The sequence below is a fragment of the Sebastes umbrosus genome, chromosome 1 (genome assembly GCF_015220745.1).
Source record: "Sebastes umbrosus isolate fSebUmb1 chromosome 1, fSebUmb1.pri, whole genome shotgun sequence".
Classification (NCBI taxonomy): domain Eukaryota; kingdom Metazoa; phylum Chordata; class Actinopteri; order Perciformes; family Sebastidae; genus Sebastes; species Sebastes umbrosus.
Window position 1 is genome coordinate 8,697,394 of NC_051269.1, and position 21,126 is coordinate 8,718,519.

Here is a 21,126-nt window from a genome sequence, read left to right on the forward strand (position 1 = left end):
TATGTATATGTATATATATGTATATCTATATATACATATATACATACATATATACATATACATATATATGTATATATATATATGTATATGTATATATGTATATGTATATGTATATATGTATATGTATATATATATATGTATATGTATATATATGTATGTTTATATATATATATATGTTTGTGTATATATATATGTATGTGTATATATATATACACATACATATATATGTATATGTATATATGTATGAATATATATATATATATACATACATACATATATATAGATATATGTATTCATATATATATGTATATTATATATATATATATATATATATAATATACATATAAGTCACTTCTGAAAAGTTAAAGAACAAACAGATGTTTTAAAATAAATCATAAAACCAGTTTCTGGATAAAAAATAAATATATATATATAGTTCACTAATGTGAAATGAGACTGAGACTATTTCAGTTCACAGTGACATGCTGCTGCTCACAGAGCTGCAGGTCCAGATAAGGGACTGTCTCAGTGTGGGAGGCTCTCAGCTGATAAACACATGGCAGCAGCAGCACTGAAGACCTCGGACTGGTTTACATTACGTAACACTCGGTGAGTAACACCTTGACGGTCCCTGGCTCTGCGGCTGCACTGAGACAGAGCGACGACTCATTGACGGACGGTCCCTAACGTTTCTGATGAAATCTCTAACTGGAGCTTGAAGACGACCAACCGACACCGACACACGGAAGCGACCGCGCCGTTAAAATAACACGTTTATTCGGTAAAACCGGGACATTATTATCACTCAAAGGAGATAAAAACAGTCTACTCTGAAGAATGAAGCCGACAAATTGTAGTTTTTGATCAAGTATTTCGAACTACGCCGGTTAACGTACCGCTAAGCTAACTGCTAAACTAAGCTAAGCTAACCTGTTAGCATCCCCGGCTACCGACCGTCGGAAGCCAGAGACCGCTCTCACCGCCCGCCTTCTTCTTCACTCTTCACGGGGATTAAAAGCAGACAAAATGGCTCTTTTCTCATCAATGCACCGGGAGTTATCCACCGTGTTTTCCGTCACCGTGTTCACGAAGTTCTCCACCAGGAAGAAGTCCAACCACCACTCTCAGGGGAGCGTTAGCGCCGCGCAGCTCGACGGGGTCACGGACGTTGTTCCCCCGGTTCCCTGTCTCTGTGGAGGTCGCTGTGCGCACCAGGCTGTGTAAAACACCATGTCTCACTGAAATAGCGTTTAACTTGGGTAATAGATGGATGATAACTGCTGCTGTTGAGCCGCCTACAGTCTGACAGCTGAATACCCGAGACATCTGTGTTTCTCAGGTTATGTCACATAATTTATATTTTGCACTTTTGCATTGAAGATGTTCAGAAGTATGAGCGCTGACGGACATTTATCCGCCGAGCAGAGCTCCTCCTCCGCGGTCCGACGTGGAGTCACCTCCCCCGGGCTCCACAGCCAGGAAAGCTCGTGGATCGGCCTGCTGTCTAGGCCTGCGATGGCTTTTCTGCAGAGATATTTCCCGGGACGACCCCGGACACCAACCCAGGCTGAAACCGGAGCCGGGTGGACCAGTGGGGGGTTAAAAACCAGCTTTGTTGACGAGGAAAGTGAGTTTTTAAGACAGCTAGACGACATGATGCCTCTGACGCAGCACCCGGCTCCTCACCTCACCTACCTGCGGTGTCAGCACGAAGGAGCCGCCGGCCTGCTGGAGCCGAGAGACGGCAGCGCTCTACCGTGGCTGACCGCTGATTCTCTGCGGGAGATTGGGATTCAAAACGCAGAAGACTTGAATCTCTGCCAGCAAACTCAAATAGGATATTTGTCTTCTGTCAGGACTTTTTTCACTCATGTTCTGTTGAGCTCAGTGTCATCTCAGGAAATGAAACCCACAGGGGGGAAAGACTGGGAGCCTGCTGGTCCCTCTGTGAAGAGCAACGGGGGTAAGAGCAGGACGTGGTGGGGCAGCTTCTGGGGAGGCGAGGAGAGCTCACAGAAAGGGCTGTTGTCAGATGAGTCCTGGGCTGAGGAGGTCCCAGTCACAGGCTGGCTTTGTCCACAACAACCGGTGGCAGAAACAAAAGTACCCAAAACAACCGATGTGTTTGTCCAGAGCGGTGACAGAGAATGGACGCTGGGAGAAAACACTGGACAAACTGACCACAAAGAGGAGCCGGCTAACAATAGAGGCCTTCAAACAGTCCAGAACACAGATGGGTCCATGACTGACCACCGGCTCAGCATCAGTAACCACCTTAGCAGTTCAGGAGCTGCCACCGCCTGCAGTGAGGTGGCACTGCTGACCCCTGATCAGGACAATGGTTACTCCAGTCTGGAGGAGGAACAGTTCCAGGTGTGCCAGCTGCACATGGTGAAAGCCCTGACTGAAGAGCAGCCGCAGCAGCAGGAGGCTGAATCAGCTGAGAGTAGTGCCACCATCGAGACAGAAATGGAGGAAGAGACTTCTGAAGAGGGAGAGTCTACATCAGGAAAAGAAGAGGAGGAAGAACAGGAAGCAGCCCCTCAGGAGGGTCAGTCTGCGGAGGCCACAGAGCTCACCAACCCACAGTGCCAGAATAAAGCCATTGCCTTCATCATGGGCTGCCCATGCAGTGACGACGACAGCAGCCAATCAGACGGGGAGTCCGGTGATGATGTTGATGATGATGGCTTTGACAGCGAGGGCTCGTCTGATCTGTCTGACTCGAGCGACGAAGATGATGAAGATGATGATGAAGCCTCGGACTCGGACAGCGAGGCAGACTCTGAGGCGGAGCGCCTGTGGAACTCACTGTGCCAAAGTGTGGACCCGTACAACCCCCGAAACTTCACTGCACGGCTGCACACCATCAGCAGCCCGCCCAGGACCATCCCCACCTCCACGCCTCTGTCCTCCACCCAGTCCACCCCCGCCTCCTCCCCTGACCTCACCCTGCTCCCTCTCTCCTCTCTCGGAGCCTCCTCTCCCCTCACCTCCTCCTCCCCTCCATCCGGCAGTGACGTCTGGGACGACTCCACCTCAGCCAGCGAGGTGGACGAAGCGGAAAGCCTCCGCCTTTTGAGCTCCTTCAGCTGCTCCTCGGACCCCTACAGCCCCTTTAACTTCCAGGCCCCACTCAGGACTCGAGTGCTCGTCGAGGCAGGGTCCAGGGCCAGGACCAGGGTTAAGAAGGCCTCCCAGACTCCCCCTCGCTCCCTCTACCATAACCCAGCATCTCCACCTGAGTACAGGAAGGAGGAGGCTGAGGAGAGGCTAGACAGTGGCTTCTCTGAACACTCCACCTCCTCTGGCTGCTCCACCACACAGAGCTGCAGCTCCACCAAAAAGGTCAGTTTGTTTTCTTTTTCATGTCATTCAGAAAGTTCTTTGCTCCCACAATAATGTTTTATTCACAATATTAATTTAATTTTGTTGTAATATTCAGGATCCTTTTACCTCTTCAGGCCTGTAAAAACCTTTGAGTTAATGGTGCTAAATTATATATTCAGATCATATCTCCACACGGCTCTCAACATGACGACGGCTGAGCCGGCAGCTAACAGTGCAAACAACAGAAACAGTGCTGAAAGAGCTAACAGTGTTAGCTTGAGGGGGAACCGGGGGGTGGGTGCTACGCTTCTGCGATGACGCCGTTGGTCAGGACAGCATTATCAGCTGTGGCAGCTATCATGAGCTAGCCAGTGGGGAACGCTAACATGCACTAAAAGCATGCACGGCCGGCCCGGCTATGTAAACAAAGCTCAGAGAAGCTCTGGTTACAACACACACGGAAGGAGAGAGACTTCATTCTCTACTCAGGTAGACATTGCTCCTCTATATCTTTACACAGCTAACAGTTGTTTGCTGCTATATTAATGCTCTGAATGATGTACAGAGAACCTTTTAAACAACCAGTCCAAAACAATAAGATTCTGTCTAAAAAGATATAAAACAAAGACAATGGAGAAACTAACACCAGAGAATATTTGATAAATTATTATAAATAATAAATTGATTATCAGAATAGTTGCAGAGATTTAGTAGACAAACATAGCTCATAGATCGTCTTCATCACATTACCATCTTACAAACAATGACAATAGGCTTCTTTGAAGTTTCTGATTTTACATTACAGTTTGATTGTTCATTTATTTTGGTCACTAATTGTCTTAAAAAGGTAAAACAAACCTACAACAAAAAGGAATTTCTCCCAACAAAACATTACAGAACATAAAGATTTTCTACAAACTGAATACATTAAAATATTAATAATAGTAATAATTACAAGACAAGAAGGTATTATTTTATTATCCGTAATGAAACTTTCTAACCAGCACCGATGTTGAGATATTTCAAACCAAGAGGACAGATTGTGATATTTTAAAGTCAGAAAAAGTCAATTTGAACAGTGAGATAGTTTTATTTCCTTCCAGCCCTTGCTGAAGTCTTTGCTTGAATAACCCTGAAACTAAAACACAACCTGTCTCTCTCTCTCTGAGTCTCTGTGGTGGTTTCTGCTCCCCTCAGAGTCCCTGTTGATTAATGACAATCTGATCTATAATCCAGAATCTGATTGGGATGTTTGATATAACTGATGTGCGTCACATGTTTATTGATTTTCATTTAGACATAAAACCAACAAAGTAATTTAACAAAGCAACAGAGGTCACCAGTTCATACATAATAAACTATCGGTGGGCTGTTACAAATATGAAGTCAGATATACCTAATCAATAAATTAACACTAGCCATGTTTCCAACAATGTATTTTCATGCACAGGTTTCATCACATTAGAAAAGCTGTGTGGAAACGGCAGAATTCACTCAAACTTCCTCAATTGCGCAAAACAAGTTTTTAATGTTCCCTTGAGGTGGTGTGTGTGTGTGGGGGGTTTTTTTTTAAACGCCCTCAACAGCCAATCAGAGCTGAGCCCTGCGCCAACACCCTGTACCACACCTTTAACTGCAGAATCAGGTTACCTGTTGTAATAAGCACTGGTGGAAGAAGTACTCAAGGAAAAGTACTAATACCACTGTGTAGAAATACTCTGTTACAAGTAAAAGTCCTGCATTAAAAATTTTACTTGAGTAAAAGTACAAAGGTATTAGCATCAAAATAAACTTGAAGTAGTGATGTAACGGTACACAAAATACACGGTTCGGTATGTACCTCGGTTTTGGGGTCACGGTTCGGTACGTTTTTGGTACAATGGGGAAAAAAATTGTTTTCATTTATTTTGAAAATTATAAACATTCAACAGTTGTTCATTGGCCATAATTCTTACTTTTGCAGTTAAGGCACTCAAATACTGGCATATTGTAAAAAAAAGTGTCTTAACTGGCCGCAAGCAACGCAGCGCGACGTGGCGTTTTGAGCGGAACTTTTGTTGAACTCCCTGTTCCTACTTTTTCTGTCGCTCGCGTTGAGAGCGCTGCAACATCGACGAGGAACGGATGATTAGTTAAGATAAAATGAGCTGACAGGGCCGCCGACATGCAGGAGAAAACCGGGTTAATTATCCAGGATGTAGATGAGGACATTAACTTGATTATTGTCACTTTAAGCTCAAGCATTGACGCCCACAGTTGGATGCATAGTGTCAACCGGAGAAAAATTATTACAAGCTACCTGGTGTCAAGAAATGTAACAGCCACCTCACTAATGGTTAAAACAAAACACAAACACACCGCACAAAAGCATCAACTATGGAAACTATGAGAAATATGAGCCGTCACTACAACATTTCAGTGCAAAGCCTCGTTGTGATCCGCTCCTGTTTCAGCTGCAGTGTGAAACCTCAGAGGGTTTTGGTTTCTGTTTTTTATAAAGCATAGCTTATTTACTTGAAGAGCAGAACGAACTGAACAGAAATTAAACTGTTACATAACGAAACTGATGTGAGATCAGACTGAGTCAAGTTTGGTTTTAAAACTTGCTCGCTCATGACTTTGAAACACAGACCTGAAACATCGAGCACATATCACATATTTAGAGCCACAGAACAGCACTTAATAAAGGTATAATATGATAATATTAAAAGCAGCTCATTTCAAAATATGATAAATTACACGTGAAGTGTAAACAGACTCATGTTCACAGTAAAGAGAAGCTGACTGATGGACCTGAAGCTGTCACCCCCCTGTGGCTCAAGTGAAAATTACAGTTATAGGTTTAAATCGCTTAAATTAAAATATTCACTGTCTTATTGATTTGTCAACAATTACCATGGCCTGGTGTATTTTTATGTATTATTTCAATATTTATTTTTATTTGGATATGCTTTTATTTCATTTTTGTAAAAGTCAGTAATCTGCTCATTCAACATTTCTTTTAATCTTTTTGCTGTTTTATTCTCAAAGTCGGTTCAGTTCTAGGTCAGATAAAAACTCTCTAAACCCTGAACAGGAGGTCTGAAGCGTCACCCCGAATCCCAGAATTCAGTAAACACGACTCTTGTTCTTCTTCTTCTTCCTGTCAGGTTCGTTTCTGTGACGATGTAGAGGAGTTCTTTGCCAGCTGTGGTGAGGAAGAGGAGGAGGACCGGCGGGGCCCCTGGGAGGAGCTGGCCCGCGACCGCTGCCGATTCCTGCGGCGCTGCCAGGAGGTGGAGCAGAGCATCGCCTACTGCCTGCAGCCACAGCACCGCAGCCTGGTGTACTGCCGCCTCGCCACAGTCCTCTACGTCCAGGACGCCTGAGGACAGTCCGTCCGACACATCCTGGACACCTGAGGAAGATCTGTCCTCTACGTCCAGGATGCCTGAGGAAGATCGATCCGTCCTCTGCATCCAAGACGCCTGAGGAAGATCGATCCAACCTCTATGTCCACAACACCTGAGGAAGATCTGTCCTCTGCGTCCAGGATGCCTGAGGAATATCGATCCGTCCTCTACATCCAGGACGCCTGACGAAGATCGATCCGTCCTCTACGTCCAGGACGCCTGAGGAAGATCTGTCCTCTGCGTCCAGGACGCCTGAGGAAGATCGATCCGTCCTATACGTCCAGGACGCCTGAGGAAGATTGATCCGTCCTCTGCGTCCAGGACGCCTGAGGAAGATCGATCCGTCCTCTGCGTCCAGGACGCCTGAGGAAGATCGATCCGTTCTCTGCGTCCAGGACGCCTGAGGAAGATCGATCCGTCCTCTGCGTCCAAGACTCCTGAGGAAGATCGATCCGTCCTCTGCGTCCAGGACGCCTGAGGAAGATCGATCCGTCCTCTGCGTCCTCTGCGTCCAGGACGCCTGAGGAAGATCGATCCGTCCTCTGCGTCCAGGACGCCTGAGGAAGATCGATCCGTCCTCTGCGTCCAGGACGCCTGAGGAAGATCGATCCGTCCTCTGCGTCCAGCACGCCTGAGGAAGATCGATCCGTCATCTGCCTCCAGGACGCCTGAAGAAGATCGATCCGTCCTCTGCGTCCAGGACGCCTGAGGAAGATCGATCCGTCCTCTGCGTCCAGGACGCCTGAGGAAGATCGATCCGTCCTCTGCGTCCAGGACGCCTGAGGAAGATCGATCCGTCCTCTGCGTCCAGGACGCCTGAGGAAGATCGATCCGTCATCTGCGTCCAGGACGCCTGAGGAAGATCGATCCGTCATCTGCGTCCAGGACGCCTGAGGAAGATCAATCCGTCCTCTGCGTCCAGGACGCCTGAGGAAGATCGATCCGTCCCTAGGTCCAGGACGCATGAGGAAGATCGATCCGTCCTCTGCGTCCAGGACGCCTGAAGAAAATCTATCCTCTATGTCCTGGACACCTGAAGAAAATCAGTTCTCTATGTCCTAGACACCTGAGGAAGATCTGTCCTCTACGTCCTGGACGCCTGAGGTAGGACAATCCGTTCTCTAAGTCTTGGATGCCTGAGGACGATCTATTTCTATGTCCTGGAAGCCTGAAGGTTTCAACACCTGTCATACTGAGGAAATGAAAAGCTGCACTCGTTAAGCAGTGAGACACTACAGAGACACAGAGGACAGGTGGACAGACTGAGAGCAGCTGGACTCTTTACTGACTGTGTCTGCAGCTTTGTGTCTCTGGACTGAAACATGATTCAGGGCCGCTTCATAACCGACTTTAGTAAAATACTGACTGGTGATCTGAAGGGCTTCTTCACTCGTGGCTTCACTGTTAGTTGAGAAGCCCTCACTGTGTTCTGGTTGGACAGCGTCCTCTTTTTTATTTCTGGAGACAGAAAGAAGTCTAAAACTGTCTGCAGCTGTCCTCAGTTTGTTAATGGCATCATCCAGTTTACATTTTCACTTTTAGTGCTGACGATTACATCACAGACACCGAAACAAGCTGCAGCTTTCATCCGAAATACTCCAAGAAAAGTTTCAGCAGATGATCAAAAATAGAAAGAAAGAAAATTCTGTTTATTTCATCACATTTTCTCATGTATCTTAAAAATGATTTCACATCGTCAGGCCTCCAAAAATCCTTCAAATGAAACCATCAACATAACAGAAGATTATTTTCATTATTGATTACTCAATCGAATAATGTGGCATTTAATCGGTTCATCATTTCTCATCAAAAAATAGTTTAAAATGTTCAGAAGTTCCTAGAGTCTTGAAAATATTCACATTTGAGCAGCTGGAACTGAATTTTGGGGATAAATCAATATAATAATTTAACGCAAATTTGTTTTAATGCCACTAAATTCTTTAACGCATTAACGAAATTTGCAATTTTTAGGTTGTAGTGGGCTCAGTTTTAAAGCTAGAGGTACCAACCATATTAGCTTGTCGAGAAGGATGTTGAATAAAGACCCAAACTTGCGCTAAGTTTTAGCGAGGAAAAACTGGCATGGCCATTTTCAAAGGGGTCCCTTGACATCTGACCTCAAGATATGTGAATGAAAATGGGTTCTATGGGTACCCACGAGTCTCCACCTGGTTGGCACCAATTGATTCTTTAGGTTTTTATAGTTTCGTATCTTCACTCTAGCTTTAAAACTGAGCTCACTACAACCTAAAAATTGCAAGTTGCATTTACGCGTTTAAGAAATTAGAAGCGTTAAATTAATTTGCATTAACACGTTACTACCGCGTTAACTTAGACAGCCATAAATATAATTTATTATAAATATATTATTGAAACAGACTCAAACCACTAATCAATGAATGGATTCTAATTATTTCAGCTTCACTTTAAACACACACTGAGGTTTGTTAAGTTCATTCAGTTATTACTGGTTAAAGCAGCAGCTTGTTTCTGTGACTGGGATGTAAAGCTGATGATCAAACTGCAGCTGGACTCGTCGGTCTTCAGAGTCAGATGAAACCTGTTTCATGATGATTCATGTGTTCAGTATTTCTATATAAGCTTTTAGTTGTATCCTTAAAGCCAAAGATTTAACGCTTGTGTGAGTGACGGGAGGAGGAACGGAAGTGTTGGAATCGGATTGATTTGCATGAATTGATCTCATTAACGTAGAAGACGTTTCTCAACCTGCTCTCACATTAATCACTGATAATCAATACATAGTATTCTGCCTCTAATCAGTATATGAATCACTGGTATTAAAGTCCCTTTAATGAGTCAGCTGACAAACAGGAGGTTTATTCTGCTTCACTCAGCGTCAGTTACACCTGAGGAAGAGTTGAACTATAAAAAGTCTGATCTGTTTGTTCATTCAGACTTCAGGTTTTAATACAAAACAGCTGCATGAGAACTTTAAACAAAATGTTCTAAAACCAGCAAAATGATCATTTAAATTCAGACCTAAGACTACAAATATTATCAGAAGTATTGATGATTAATATCCAGCTATCATTTATACACTCAAAACTGTTTTTAAAGGAATTCTCAGTCGATTAATAACCGAAGGATGTCTTCAATTTATGGCATTATTTGAAAGTTCCGCCACATTGTTCCTCCACGGATAAATGCATCATGTCTACCGTGGAGAGTCTATTTTACAGAAGATTTAAAGAAGTAAATAAAATGTCAAGGCCAGTCAAAGGTGTCTTTGAGAGCTGCAACTCAATTGTTAATTTCTTGATTAATCAATTAATTGTTTGTCTATAAAATGGAGAAAAATTCATGTTATGATTTCCCGGTTTGACTTGCTCAGCTCAGTTCTTTAGAAAACAAAGAAAAGAGTAATTTTGCTGGATAATTAACATAAAAGATTAATTGATAATTGTTTCATGACAAAAAATTTAATTGGGAAATTGAATTAATGACATCTGTGTTTGTAAAACCCCGACTAAGGTGCTGTGTAGTATTGATAAACAAATCTTTATTAAACTGTTCGTATGAATGTTTTAGTCGAGTAAAACTCTGAACTAAGAATCGGCAGCCATAAGAAATAAATCTGCAAAAAACAATGCTGCAAAACAAAAGACAAAACAAAGGCCTTTTGAAAGTCAGAAACATTTAATTTGACGGGACAAAGTGTTAATACTTCCCTCACCCTTCAGCATCAGCAACATTAAAGATGAGACCATGAAACTGAAAGAAACTGTTTATTTTCAGGATCTTTTTTTATTCCATAAAATATAAAAAATAGTGAAAATGTTGGACAGTCTCAAACCCAGTTACTAGATCCAGTTTACTGTGATATCAAACACAACATCAGAGAAAAAACTTGACAACAATTCAGTGATTTCGTCTCTTATGCAAGCAGAATAACTCGTCTGGTGCGGTCAGTTTGCAGACTACAGGTATGATCAGGTGAAGTCAGGAATATGTTTCAGTTTATTAAGTTAAAAACAGACTCTCGAGTCTTTAAAGTGTCTGCATGTTGCACTAAGATAAAGTCTCCATGTTATTTATCACACCTGTAGACACGAGGAACTGGAAGGTCCGACAGATTTCTGCTGTTTATCGCTGCGCAGTGTCATGTTTCTGTCAGCTGATGTCATTGTGACTAATACTAATCGGAAGGGAATGCCACATTTTAATCAAAGCAAGAGTCCCAACAGGATGAATCTTTGGTGTTATTTTAGTCCGAAAAACAAATTGTTTTATTTTTCTAATGCTTCGTTTGGTGGGTAACTCGTTCTGCTTAATCATTTCCTCACAGCTGAATATGACTATTAAATATTAAATCAATATTTAATGATCACACACTTGGTGTTTTGCTTTTTTCTCTCTCTACATGTCCACTGATGATCAAGAGTGATCATGCTGCACTTTGTCCAGCAGGGGGAGCTGGTCTCGCACCGTCAGAGCTGCTGACACCTACAGGACAGGAGAGTTTCTGCACACACGTTTCAAATGTGGTTCATCATTCATGTTCCCCTGAGGATGAACTGTAATAACTTTCCTCTGACTTTTCCTCCAGCGCCATCATCAGGTCAACATTTGAATGTGTCCAATACTTTGGTTTATGACCAAATACCTGCTGAACTAATTACATTCCCATCAGCCTCAGCTGGACTGAAAGCACCACTGTGTGTAGTACAGACAAAGACTAGAAGGAAAGAGATGAAACTGGTGCTTTTTTTGACAACAGCCGCTAGATGGCGCTGCAGTAGTGCTGCTGCCATTTTGGACTGAAAGCGCTAATGAGTCCGTAGCCATGGATGTATAAAGAGACATCTGTAAACCAGAGGATCGGTTTTTTTTTAGGTAAATCAACGTCCCAGTAGGAACTTAAATATCCCTCATTTAAATCATGATGTCCTAAAAGTAGTAAAATGAACTAACAGCTGAATCCAGAGTTATTTTCCTCGCCATAATGAACGGTCATCAGACCCACGGGACCGCACCGCCCTGCACGCTCATATGACATATCTGGTTCTGCCAGCTTCCTGCTAGCTGTATGTGGTTGTAATAATGGATATATTGGCTGTAATTCATCACGTTTATTATCTTCTAATACACCCATGGGCTGTATACTGTCAGCCTGTACCGTGGTGGATGTATTAACATCTCTGTTCCCAAACGACCGGCTATCGGCCAGTAGCTAGTAGTGCTAGTAGCATGACATCAACAGGATTTAATGGAGTTGTAGGTTATTTACTAACACGCAGAGCAAAAGCACAGGACACAACCTCTTCTACATCCATGGTCTGTGGTCTATTGGACCCTCTTCTACATCCATGGTCTGTGGTCTATTGGACCCTCTTCTACATCCATGGTCTGTGGTCTATTGGACCCTCTTCTACATCCATGGTCTGTGGTCTACTGGACCATAATATAATATTTTTATTGTTCAACACAGGACCTTTCAGACATTAAATATGACAATAGAATAGAAATAATTTAGTTTTACTTTTGTACGGCGCTTTGTAGGCGGACGTTTTACCGGCGTCGTCGCTTTCCAAAATGCTGGGCGCTGACGTTGCAATGGAACTGTGTTGGACGGGGGAAGACTGAAGGGACATGGTGGCGATCAACTTTAATTTATTAAGGTATCGTGAACGGCCGCTCAGGTTCAGGCAAGATCGCAAAATAATTATTAGACGTGTATAAAACATTTGTTTAACAAGAGATGAATGCACATGAATTAGTCAAAATAACAATACAAACATACTGTTGGTCAAACTGCATTGAAGACTGGGATCTTCGGTTTTCTATCCCTGCGGTCGGGTCGCGGCCTTGACTTTTTGTCCCGTACCCGTAAGTGCCGGTCTGATGTATACAGTGCGTTAACGAACACTGAAAGAGAGACTTACAGAGACTTTACAGGTGAAAGCTCTGGAAGAAGTAAATAGAAAAGTAGTAAGTGGACCTTTTTCTCCTATTTTCATGATTTCTGAACTTTCAGTCAAGTTCTGTTGATTCTGTCTTCTCCTGTTTACAGTTTTTCTCGATTGTTTACACACATTTTCTGAAAGCATGCCTCATACTCTCAGAACTCTACACACAAATCAAAAAACACACACACAATGGGCAAAACCCCTCAATTATCCTGCAAAATGAAACTTTACATTCAAAACAATGTTATTTCTTCTCAAAATGGTATTTTGTTTTCAAATGACACACACAAACCATCATATGAATAGACATTTATAAGAACCAGTTGAACACTGATGTGCTCAATGTAAAACACTATGATGAATGGAAACACTTCCTCTCCATTCATCATAATGACTTAGGCCTTTTTTTTGTTCAGTGTTACACTTACTACAGACAGTGCATATATAAGTGTGTTGTAAAATATTTTAGAATATTGTTTTTATACTCAGAACACACAAATACACGGTAACAAATATATTTTATTTTCCCCACAAAAACAATGTACACAGTGTACATCCCAACCAACACAAAGTTGCACATACAGTGGTCTACATACAAAACAACAAGAATTTACTGTATACAGTTACAGTAAAAAAAAACTATGCTGCATCCTCTCTTCTGTTTCGGTCTGGCCACAGCACCTCATCCACATCACAAGCAATGTTTTCCCTGGCCAAGCAGCGGGGGAAATATCGCTTAGCATGTCGAATCCAGCCATGAAAAGCATCAACTGATTGCTAATTGTAACACTGTGTGACAGGTGTTTGCCCATGTGATGAGTCAGTGTGCATAGTAGGGCAATTGACTTTAGAATTTTGAATGACAGTGTGTTCCTTGTGAAAACGAGATTTTCTTCATGAAAATTGTGCCAAATGCAGAGAATTGTGTGTAGTGTTTTGAAAAAAAGTGTGTTTTAGAACTGCAATTTGAGTGTAAAGCAGGAATTGTGCTTGTAGTTTAGCAGAATTGGTTCAGGGGGTTGGTGCATGAGTTACATGTTGTGGTCATTGTGTGTCAAGTACCAGTATTTGTGTGTAAACAATTGAGAAAAACTGTAATAGAAACACAACTGTTCTCTAATGCACCCATGACTATTATTGTAATAGCTAATTGTCCTTCTATTGAGACACTACTGAGACTGGAGTGTTCACTGTTGTCACGTGGTTCTTCATCGTTTTAAGTCAAACAGGAAGTTGAAGGTGGTGTTCTCAGTTCTCCGTCAGACTCTCGTCCACAGTCCGGTCCAGGGGACGAGATGTTGGGTCTGCCATCCTCCAGCTCTACCAGGCCCTGCAGGTATTTGATGTACCTGATGGCGGCTCTCAGAGTCTCCACCTTGCTGAGTCGCTTGTCGGCGCTCTGACCCGGCAGGTGGTCTCTCAGTTTGGCATAGCCCTGGTTCACGCACCTCACCCTCTGCCGCTCTCGCTCGTTACGCTTCTGGATGAACGCCGGCTCAAAGGGACACTCGTAGACGCTGAAGTGTCCGTGGTGGTGGAAGGGGGCCAGGTAGGGCAGGAGCGAGGGGCCGGGGCCCCGTAGAGGGTCCATGCTGGAGGGGTAGAGGAGGAAGGGGACGGAGCCGGACAGAGGGTGCTGGGAGACACTGTGGTCCTCATGGTGAGCAGCAGAGGGAGACACACTGAAGCTCAGGTAAGATGATGGAGAGAAGGTGGAGCTCATCATGTCACCTGCACTGACCGATACCTGCTGAGGAGCAACAGACCTGTAAACACACCACAGACCTGTAAACACACCACAGACCTGTTAAAACCACAGACCTGTAAACACATCACAGACCTGTTAAAACCACAGACCTGTAAACACATCACAGACCTGTTAAAACCACAGACCTGTAAACACATCACAGACCTGTAAACACACCACACACCTGTTAAAACCACAGACCTGTAAACACATCACAGACCTGTAAACACATCACAGACCTGTAAACACACCACAGACCTGTGAACACACCACAGACCTTTAAACACATCACACACCTGTTAAAACCACAGACCTGTAAACACATCACAGACCTGTAAACACATCACAGACCTGTAAACACATCACAGACCTGTAAACACACCACAGACCTGTGAACACACCACAGACCTTTAAACACACCACAGACAACCAAACACACCACAGACCTTTAAACACACCACAGATGACCAAACACACCACAGACCTTTAAACACACCACAGATGACCAAACACACCACAGACCTTTAAACACACCACAGACCTGTGAACACGTCACGGACCTGTGAACACACCACAGATGACCAAACACACCACAGACCTTTGAACACACCACAGACCTTTAAACACACCACAGACCTTTAAACACACCACAGACCTGTGAACACGTCACGGACCTGTGAACACACCACAGATGACCAAACACACCACAGACCTTTGAACACACCACAGACCTTTAAACACACCACAGACCTTTGAACACACCACAGACCTTTAAACACACCACAGACCTGTAAACACACCACAGACCTGTGAACACACCACAGACCCGTAAACACGCCACAGACCTCTAAACACACCACAGACCTTCTAAACACACCACAGACCTCAGTGAAGCTTCATCCCGCTGACCTGCAGAGACACAAACATACATGACAGAATCAACCTGGAACACACAGTCACTTTAATATACAGAGAAACATAAGCACAACAAACTCCCTTCGCTGATGAAGACAGAGATGTGGTTTAAAGCTACAGTAAAAGCTAGTAAGTGGACCTTGAGTTCGCAAGGTCGAGACTGAACTTTGAGTCACAAATGTATTAATATTAACTTAATTAAACTTACAGGTATTTAGTTATTTATTTACAAATGAGAACAGCGTTTTACTTTACAGTAAAAGTAAAGTGTAGAAAGACTACATTTTACAGGTAAAAGTCCTGCATACAAAATTTTACTTGAGTTAAAGTACAAAAGTAGTATCATCAAAATGACTTTTTGCCCTTTTCAGAATAGCATATATCATATTATTGTATTATAACTATTAATGCATTAATGTGTTCATCACTTTAATGTTGCAGCTGGTAAAGCTGGAGCTCATTTTAATGACTTCATATATTGCTGGTAGTTTACTCTATAATAATGCATCATCATTTATTGACTGATTATGTTTTGTATTATTAATACAAATGGCCAAAGTAACTAAAGCTGTCAGCTAAATGTAGTGGAGTAAAAAGTACAATATTTCACTCTGAGATGAAGCAAGAGAAAACGGAAATACTCAAGTACAAGTACCTCAAAATTATACTTAAGTGCAGTATGTGAGTAAAAGTAAATGTACTTTCCTCCACTGATGGATGTTTGAGTTAATTAAAATACAGTATTAATAAAAACTGAGAACAGACATTAAACAGATAAAAAGAGACAATTGAAAGATGTAAAGTAAAGCTTATAACACATCTACATTATATATACAGTATATACATATACAGTATATACTGTATATGTATATACTGTGTGTATATATATACTGTATACAGTATACTGTATATATATATATATACAGTATATATGAAAGATGATAAAGTGTAATGAGATGCTGTGTAGTCTTTGTCTCACCTTCAGATGCTGCTGCAGTGTTTCTCGCTGTCTGAAGCTTGAGGATGAAACGCTGAAGCTTTACCTGGCTTTACTCTCTGAAGCTCCGCCCCTCCAGGTGTGTGACGGGACGTCAGATAACGAGACAGGAACAAACACGCCGCATCGTGTCTCATTACTGTAAAACTTTGTTAAATGATGGAACATTGAACAGTGTGATGGGGCTTTCAGGAAACTGATCAATGATTTATTTATTATGAAACAACACGAGCTTCCTGTTTACATTGTGTTGGGTATTTTCAGCATCAGATCAGATGTGAGTGTGAATCTGCTCTCTGGAGTCATATTTGTTGCAACAGTCGGTCGTGAAACATCAAAGAGCATCGACGGATAGAAATGAGTGTTTGCAGTTTCCTCTTCCTAAATCCTGTTTCCAGATGAAAGGCATCAGCGACTCACACCCTTCCTGTCAGCCTCTCATCACACAACACACACTGATGACTGTTTACACACACACACACACACACACACACACACACACACACCTGTAACCTGAGAGTTGCCTGCTGTGAACTGAACAGTTCATACACGACAGTTTCTCTTCATGTGATTAAAGAAAAACGACTTCAGAAATCACAACTTCAGACATACGAACTAAACTTTTCACACTCTTCTCTTAATAATAATAATAATAATGATATGATTCATTATTTTTTATTTTCAATCACTTAAAGGGACTGTTTGTAACTTTCAAAAATGTTTGTTAACAGCGACACCTGTGGCCGTTAAGTCAACGAAAGTCAGCGCCGGGCTCGCGCTTGCTCACTCTAAATAGACATGAACGAGCATCGCTCAACACAGTGAGGTGACACACGTCAGCTAAAACCACAACATCACTCTATATTTCAGCTGCTTGGCAGTAATGTTAGCTGACCAGATGGAGGTCTCTCCATGAATCACTGCTGATCGTAGTGTTGGCTTTTCCGGCTTCAGCCAAAAGAAACCTTATTGTCTCCGACCGCGATGGGAGGGAGACACTGGCACCCGGTCGGAGACGATAAAGTTTCTCGCTGCGGAGCCCCGTCACTTCACAGGACACGGGAAACCTCTGTTGGTCTGGAGCTGCAGCAGTTATTTCTGCACAAACGTCCACTGTACATTCACTAGATATTCTAAGAGCTAAACTAACTCTTCTGCATTGTGTAGTGTGCACATGCACGTCTAGAGGTGGTGCGAGAACGAGCGCGGTGTGTGAGTGAAGACAAGCAGGCAGGCAGAGGAGCAGAGTACAGCAGAGACTGGTCCTGGAGACCAAAGCTACGGTCTCCCCCGCGCCCTACGACCACAGCCAACACTGTTTTGCAAGACGGGCTTCACTAGATAGAACTTTGAGGTTTTGGTGCTTCTGTGTAGTTTGTGTTGGAGTCTGATGGTACGTGTCCACAGGGAGTCTGAACAGCATAGCCACACGCAAGAGCGCATATGCCATATGCGAGCGCGCATGGGAAACCAACCCCGGTAGATTTATACATGTAAAAAGTTACAAACAGTCCCTTTAAGTGTTCACAACAACGTTTTTGATATTTCCTGCCTTCTTCTCAAAATAAAGACATTGAATGATTTGAACGTTGCTCGGTCGATATGAACAATCTGTTGTGTTTGTGTTCACATTCTCTGTAACACTTTCTCTCTTCCATCTGTACCACATGCTGCACACGTGGTACAGATGTTACACACAAACACACACAGAGCTTCACAGCAAAACGTTTACTTCATTCAGTATGTATTTCACTTATATCATGTCCACAATATAATGTCAACAATATGTCAACAATATCCTTTCCACAATATAATGTCCACAATATAATGTCAACAATATAATGTCAACAATATAACATCAACAATATCATGTCCACAATATAATGTCCACAATATGTCAACAATATCATGTCCACAATATAATGTCCACAATATGTCAACAATATCATGTCCACAGTATAATGTCAAAAATAGGTATTTACCTATATAATGTCCACAATATTGTGTCAACAAGATGTCAACAATATTATGTCAACAATACAATGTCCACAACATTATGTCCACAATATCATGTAAACTTTATCATGTCCATAATATAATGTCCACAGTATCGTGACCACAATATAACATCCACTATATAATATCCAGATTTTCATGTCTACAATATTATGTCCAAATTATCATGGCCACAATATAAATGTCCAATCTTCCAAGTATTTGGACAATATGAACTTAATGAGTAATGCAATCATCAAACAACAACACAAAAAATAACTAATTATTGTGAACAAGAGTCATAAAACCTCAAATAATAAAGTTTTGACCTGTGACTTGTTTAAACCATAGACTGTATATAAGAAGTGGACGTAGTCACCCCTCTCACCGGTAGCGACCTGTCAATCACCAGGTAGCTACGCCCTAAAGCATCCTGCTTATGGTCTATTTGACTCTAAATGGGACCATAATTTACTAAATGAACATCAGGCTGTATTGAAGAAGACTTGAAACTAGTTGTTGAAACCATAAACTCATGTTTGCAATGTTTACTGAGGTAATAAATCAAGTGAGAAGTAGGCTCATTTTCTCATAGACTTCTATACAATCAGACTTCTTTTTGCTACCAGAGGAGTCGCCCCCTGCTGGCTGTTAGAACGAATGCAAGTTTAAGGCACTTCAGCATCAGCTTCACTTTTCAAAATCTGGAGTTGCCCACTGGTTTGAACATGACTAGAGAATTACCGGTACTTCTTCTTCACATTACTACTACTACTTCTGCACACACGCACACACGCACACACACACACACACACACACACACACACACACACACACTCTCTCTCTCTGAGATGTGTCACTCTGTCTTCAAAAGCTGAAACCAGGAAGAGATGTTCCTGTTTGGTCTGTTTTGATTTTTAACTTTGAAAGGTGAAGTCAGAGTGACAGGGTGCCCACCTGCAGCCTGAAAACGCGCGTGCACACACACATACCTACACACACACACACACACACACACAGCTACAGCTTCATGAGAGGCCAGAGACTGAAAATGACTGTGTGTGAACATCTATCAACCAAACTGTCAAAAGAGTCTCATCCAAGTCTGTAATAATATCCACAGGCTAACAAACTAACAGGCTAGCATGCACTGAGTCAACTGTCTGACTCTGGTCAGAATGAACCGAGCTAACAGGCCTCCATCAGTCAGATGTTTCCTCCTCCGTCCTAATCTCACTGTCTGTGTGGGTTCCTGCAGGAGGAAGCTGCTGACAGTGTGTGTGTGTGTGTGTGTGTGTGTGTGTGTGTGTGTGTGTGTGTGTGTGTGTGTGTGTGTGTGTGTGTGTGTGTGTGTGTGTGGTTTAATAAGGGCATGTAGGAGTGTGTTCACCGTGTTTTAGTCTAACATCAAAGATGAAGCTGAAGCTCAACATGCAGAGGCTTGAAGAATCCAACATGTCTGCTCTTATTGTTGCTGAAGTTAAATACCTGCTTTATTTTAGACGTCTCAACTGTATAACACAAGTAGTGATAATATTAATATTGTTGCTCCAGAGCTCTGTGTTGACTGGTTCTGTGGCTTTTTTTGTATTTTTATTAGATAATAATACAAATAAACATTAAAGGTGCTCTATACGATATCCAAAGCATTAATATACTGTAGCAGCAAACAACTATTGTCTATATAAAGATATAGAGGAGTAATGTCTACCTGAGCAGAGAATGAAGTCACTCTCCCTCTGTGTGTGTTGTAGCACCTCCTCAAGTGCATCCATGTACTCGTAGGTTGTCTGGGTGGACCAAACAGCGCTGTGGGGGCATGCAAGAAAGAAACCTCTGTCATTGTGTGTTCAGAAGTTGCTGGCACGTTGTGCAGTCCAAGTGACAGTACCATAACCTCCTCCCTATGGTAAAATGATTTTTAGTTTTACCCGGCCAGTAACCAGACTTCAGATCCAGTGAGGAGAAACATGTGGAGCCCATGAGGAAGCCCAGGGACTTATTGATAACCCATGAATCATCCTTAGGTACAAAAGTATTATCAGCAAAATGTACTTAAAGTATTAAAAGTACTCATGATGAAGAGCAGAGTGTTTTCATATATCACATATTAATAATATTAGATTATTATCACCGCTGCATTAACATTGAAGTAGCACTTGAATGTCAGCTGGTCAAGATGGATCTCATTTCAAGAGTCCCAAAAGTTATTTTTTTTGTCTTAAATTAAATTTTAAAAAAAAGAAAAATCAGCAGGTTACTGAGATTATTTCAACGTGTTTTCTAAAAAAGATTTTCTTGTTCATGAACTTTGTAGTTTGAAAATGTTGAAAGAAAACATAATAAGAAAATCATGTGTTCATCACTTTACCGGGGATCAATAAAGTCTTATTGATGTAATAATATCATAATTTATTTGTTGATTATATTGTGTATTGTTAAAGGGACAATTGTAACTTTCAGAATTGCTTGTTAACAGCGACACCTGTGGCCGTTAAGTCAACGGAAGTCAGCGTCGGGCTCGCGCTTGCTCGCTCTAAATATACCTGAAAGAGCTGAGCTGAATGAGCTGAACTCAAAACAGTGAGGCGACACACATCAGCTAAAACCACAATATCACTCTATATTTCACCTGCTTGGCAGTAATGTTAGCTGACCAGACGAAGGTCTCTCCATGAATCAATGCTGATCCTTGTGTCGGCTTTTCCTGCTTCAGCGCAGGCTGAGGCAGCGGGGCTCCACAGCGAGTAACGTTATCGCCTCCCAACCGCAGCCGGAGAGAGCAGGGAGACACCGGCACCCGGCTGGAGACGTTAACGTTTC

General features: G+C 42.5%; 2 protein-coding genes across 4 annotated transcripts; one reads left to right on the top strand and one right to left on the bottom strand.

Moving 5' to 3' along the window:
* The first annotated feature begins 586 nt into the window (after nucleotides 1-586).
* Nucleotides 587-8,344, top strand: LOC119484922. Of its 3 annotated transcripts, none has more exons than XR_005206138.1 (3): nucleotides 587-3,348; nucleotides 6,480-7,601; nucleotides 7,675-8,344. XR_005206138.1 is itself a non-coding variant. In XM_037764108.1 (2 exons), the coding sequence occupies exons 1-2, from the start codon at nucleotides 1,381-1,383 to the stop codon at nucleotides 6,696-6,698; spliced, it is 2,187 nt and encodes a 728-aa protein (XP_037620036.1). In that variant the 5' UTR covers nucleotides 587-1,380; the 3' UTR covers nucleotides 6,699-8,344. The 3 variants fall into 3 exon arrangements, 1 of the variants encoding a protein (XP_037620036.1); XR_005206139.1 differs by having other exon boundaries at nucleotides 6,480-7,222; XM_037764108.1 differs by having other exon boundaries at nucleotides 6,480-8,344.
* A 5,406-nt stretch (nucleotides 8,345-13,750) lies between these two features.
* On the bottom strand, nucleotides 13,751-14,395 carry LOC119501951 (achaete-scute homolog 5-like). Its single transcript, XM_037792764.1, has one exon. It carries the CDS (start codon nucleotides 14,373-14,375, stop codon nucleotides 13,866-13,868), a length of 510 nt encoding a protein of 169 aa, XP_037648692.1. The 5' UTR covers nucleotides 14,376-14,395; the 3' UTR covers nucleotides 13,751-13,865.
* Between the last annotated feature and the right edge of the window lie 6,731 nt (nucleotides 14,396-21,126).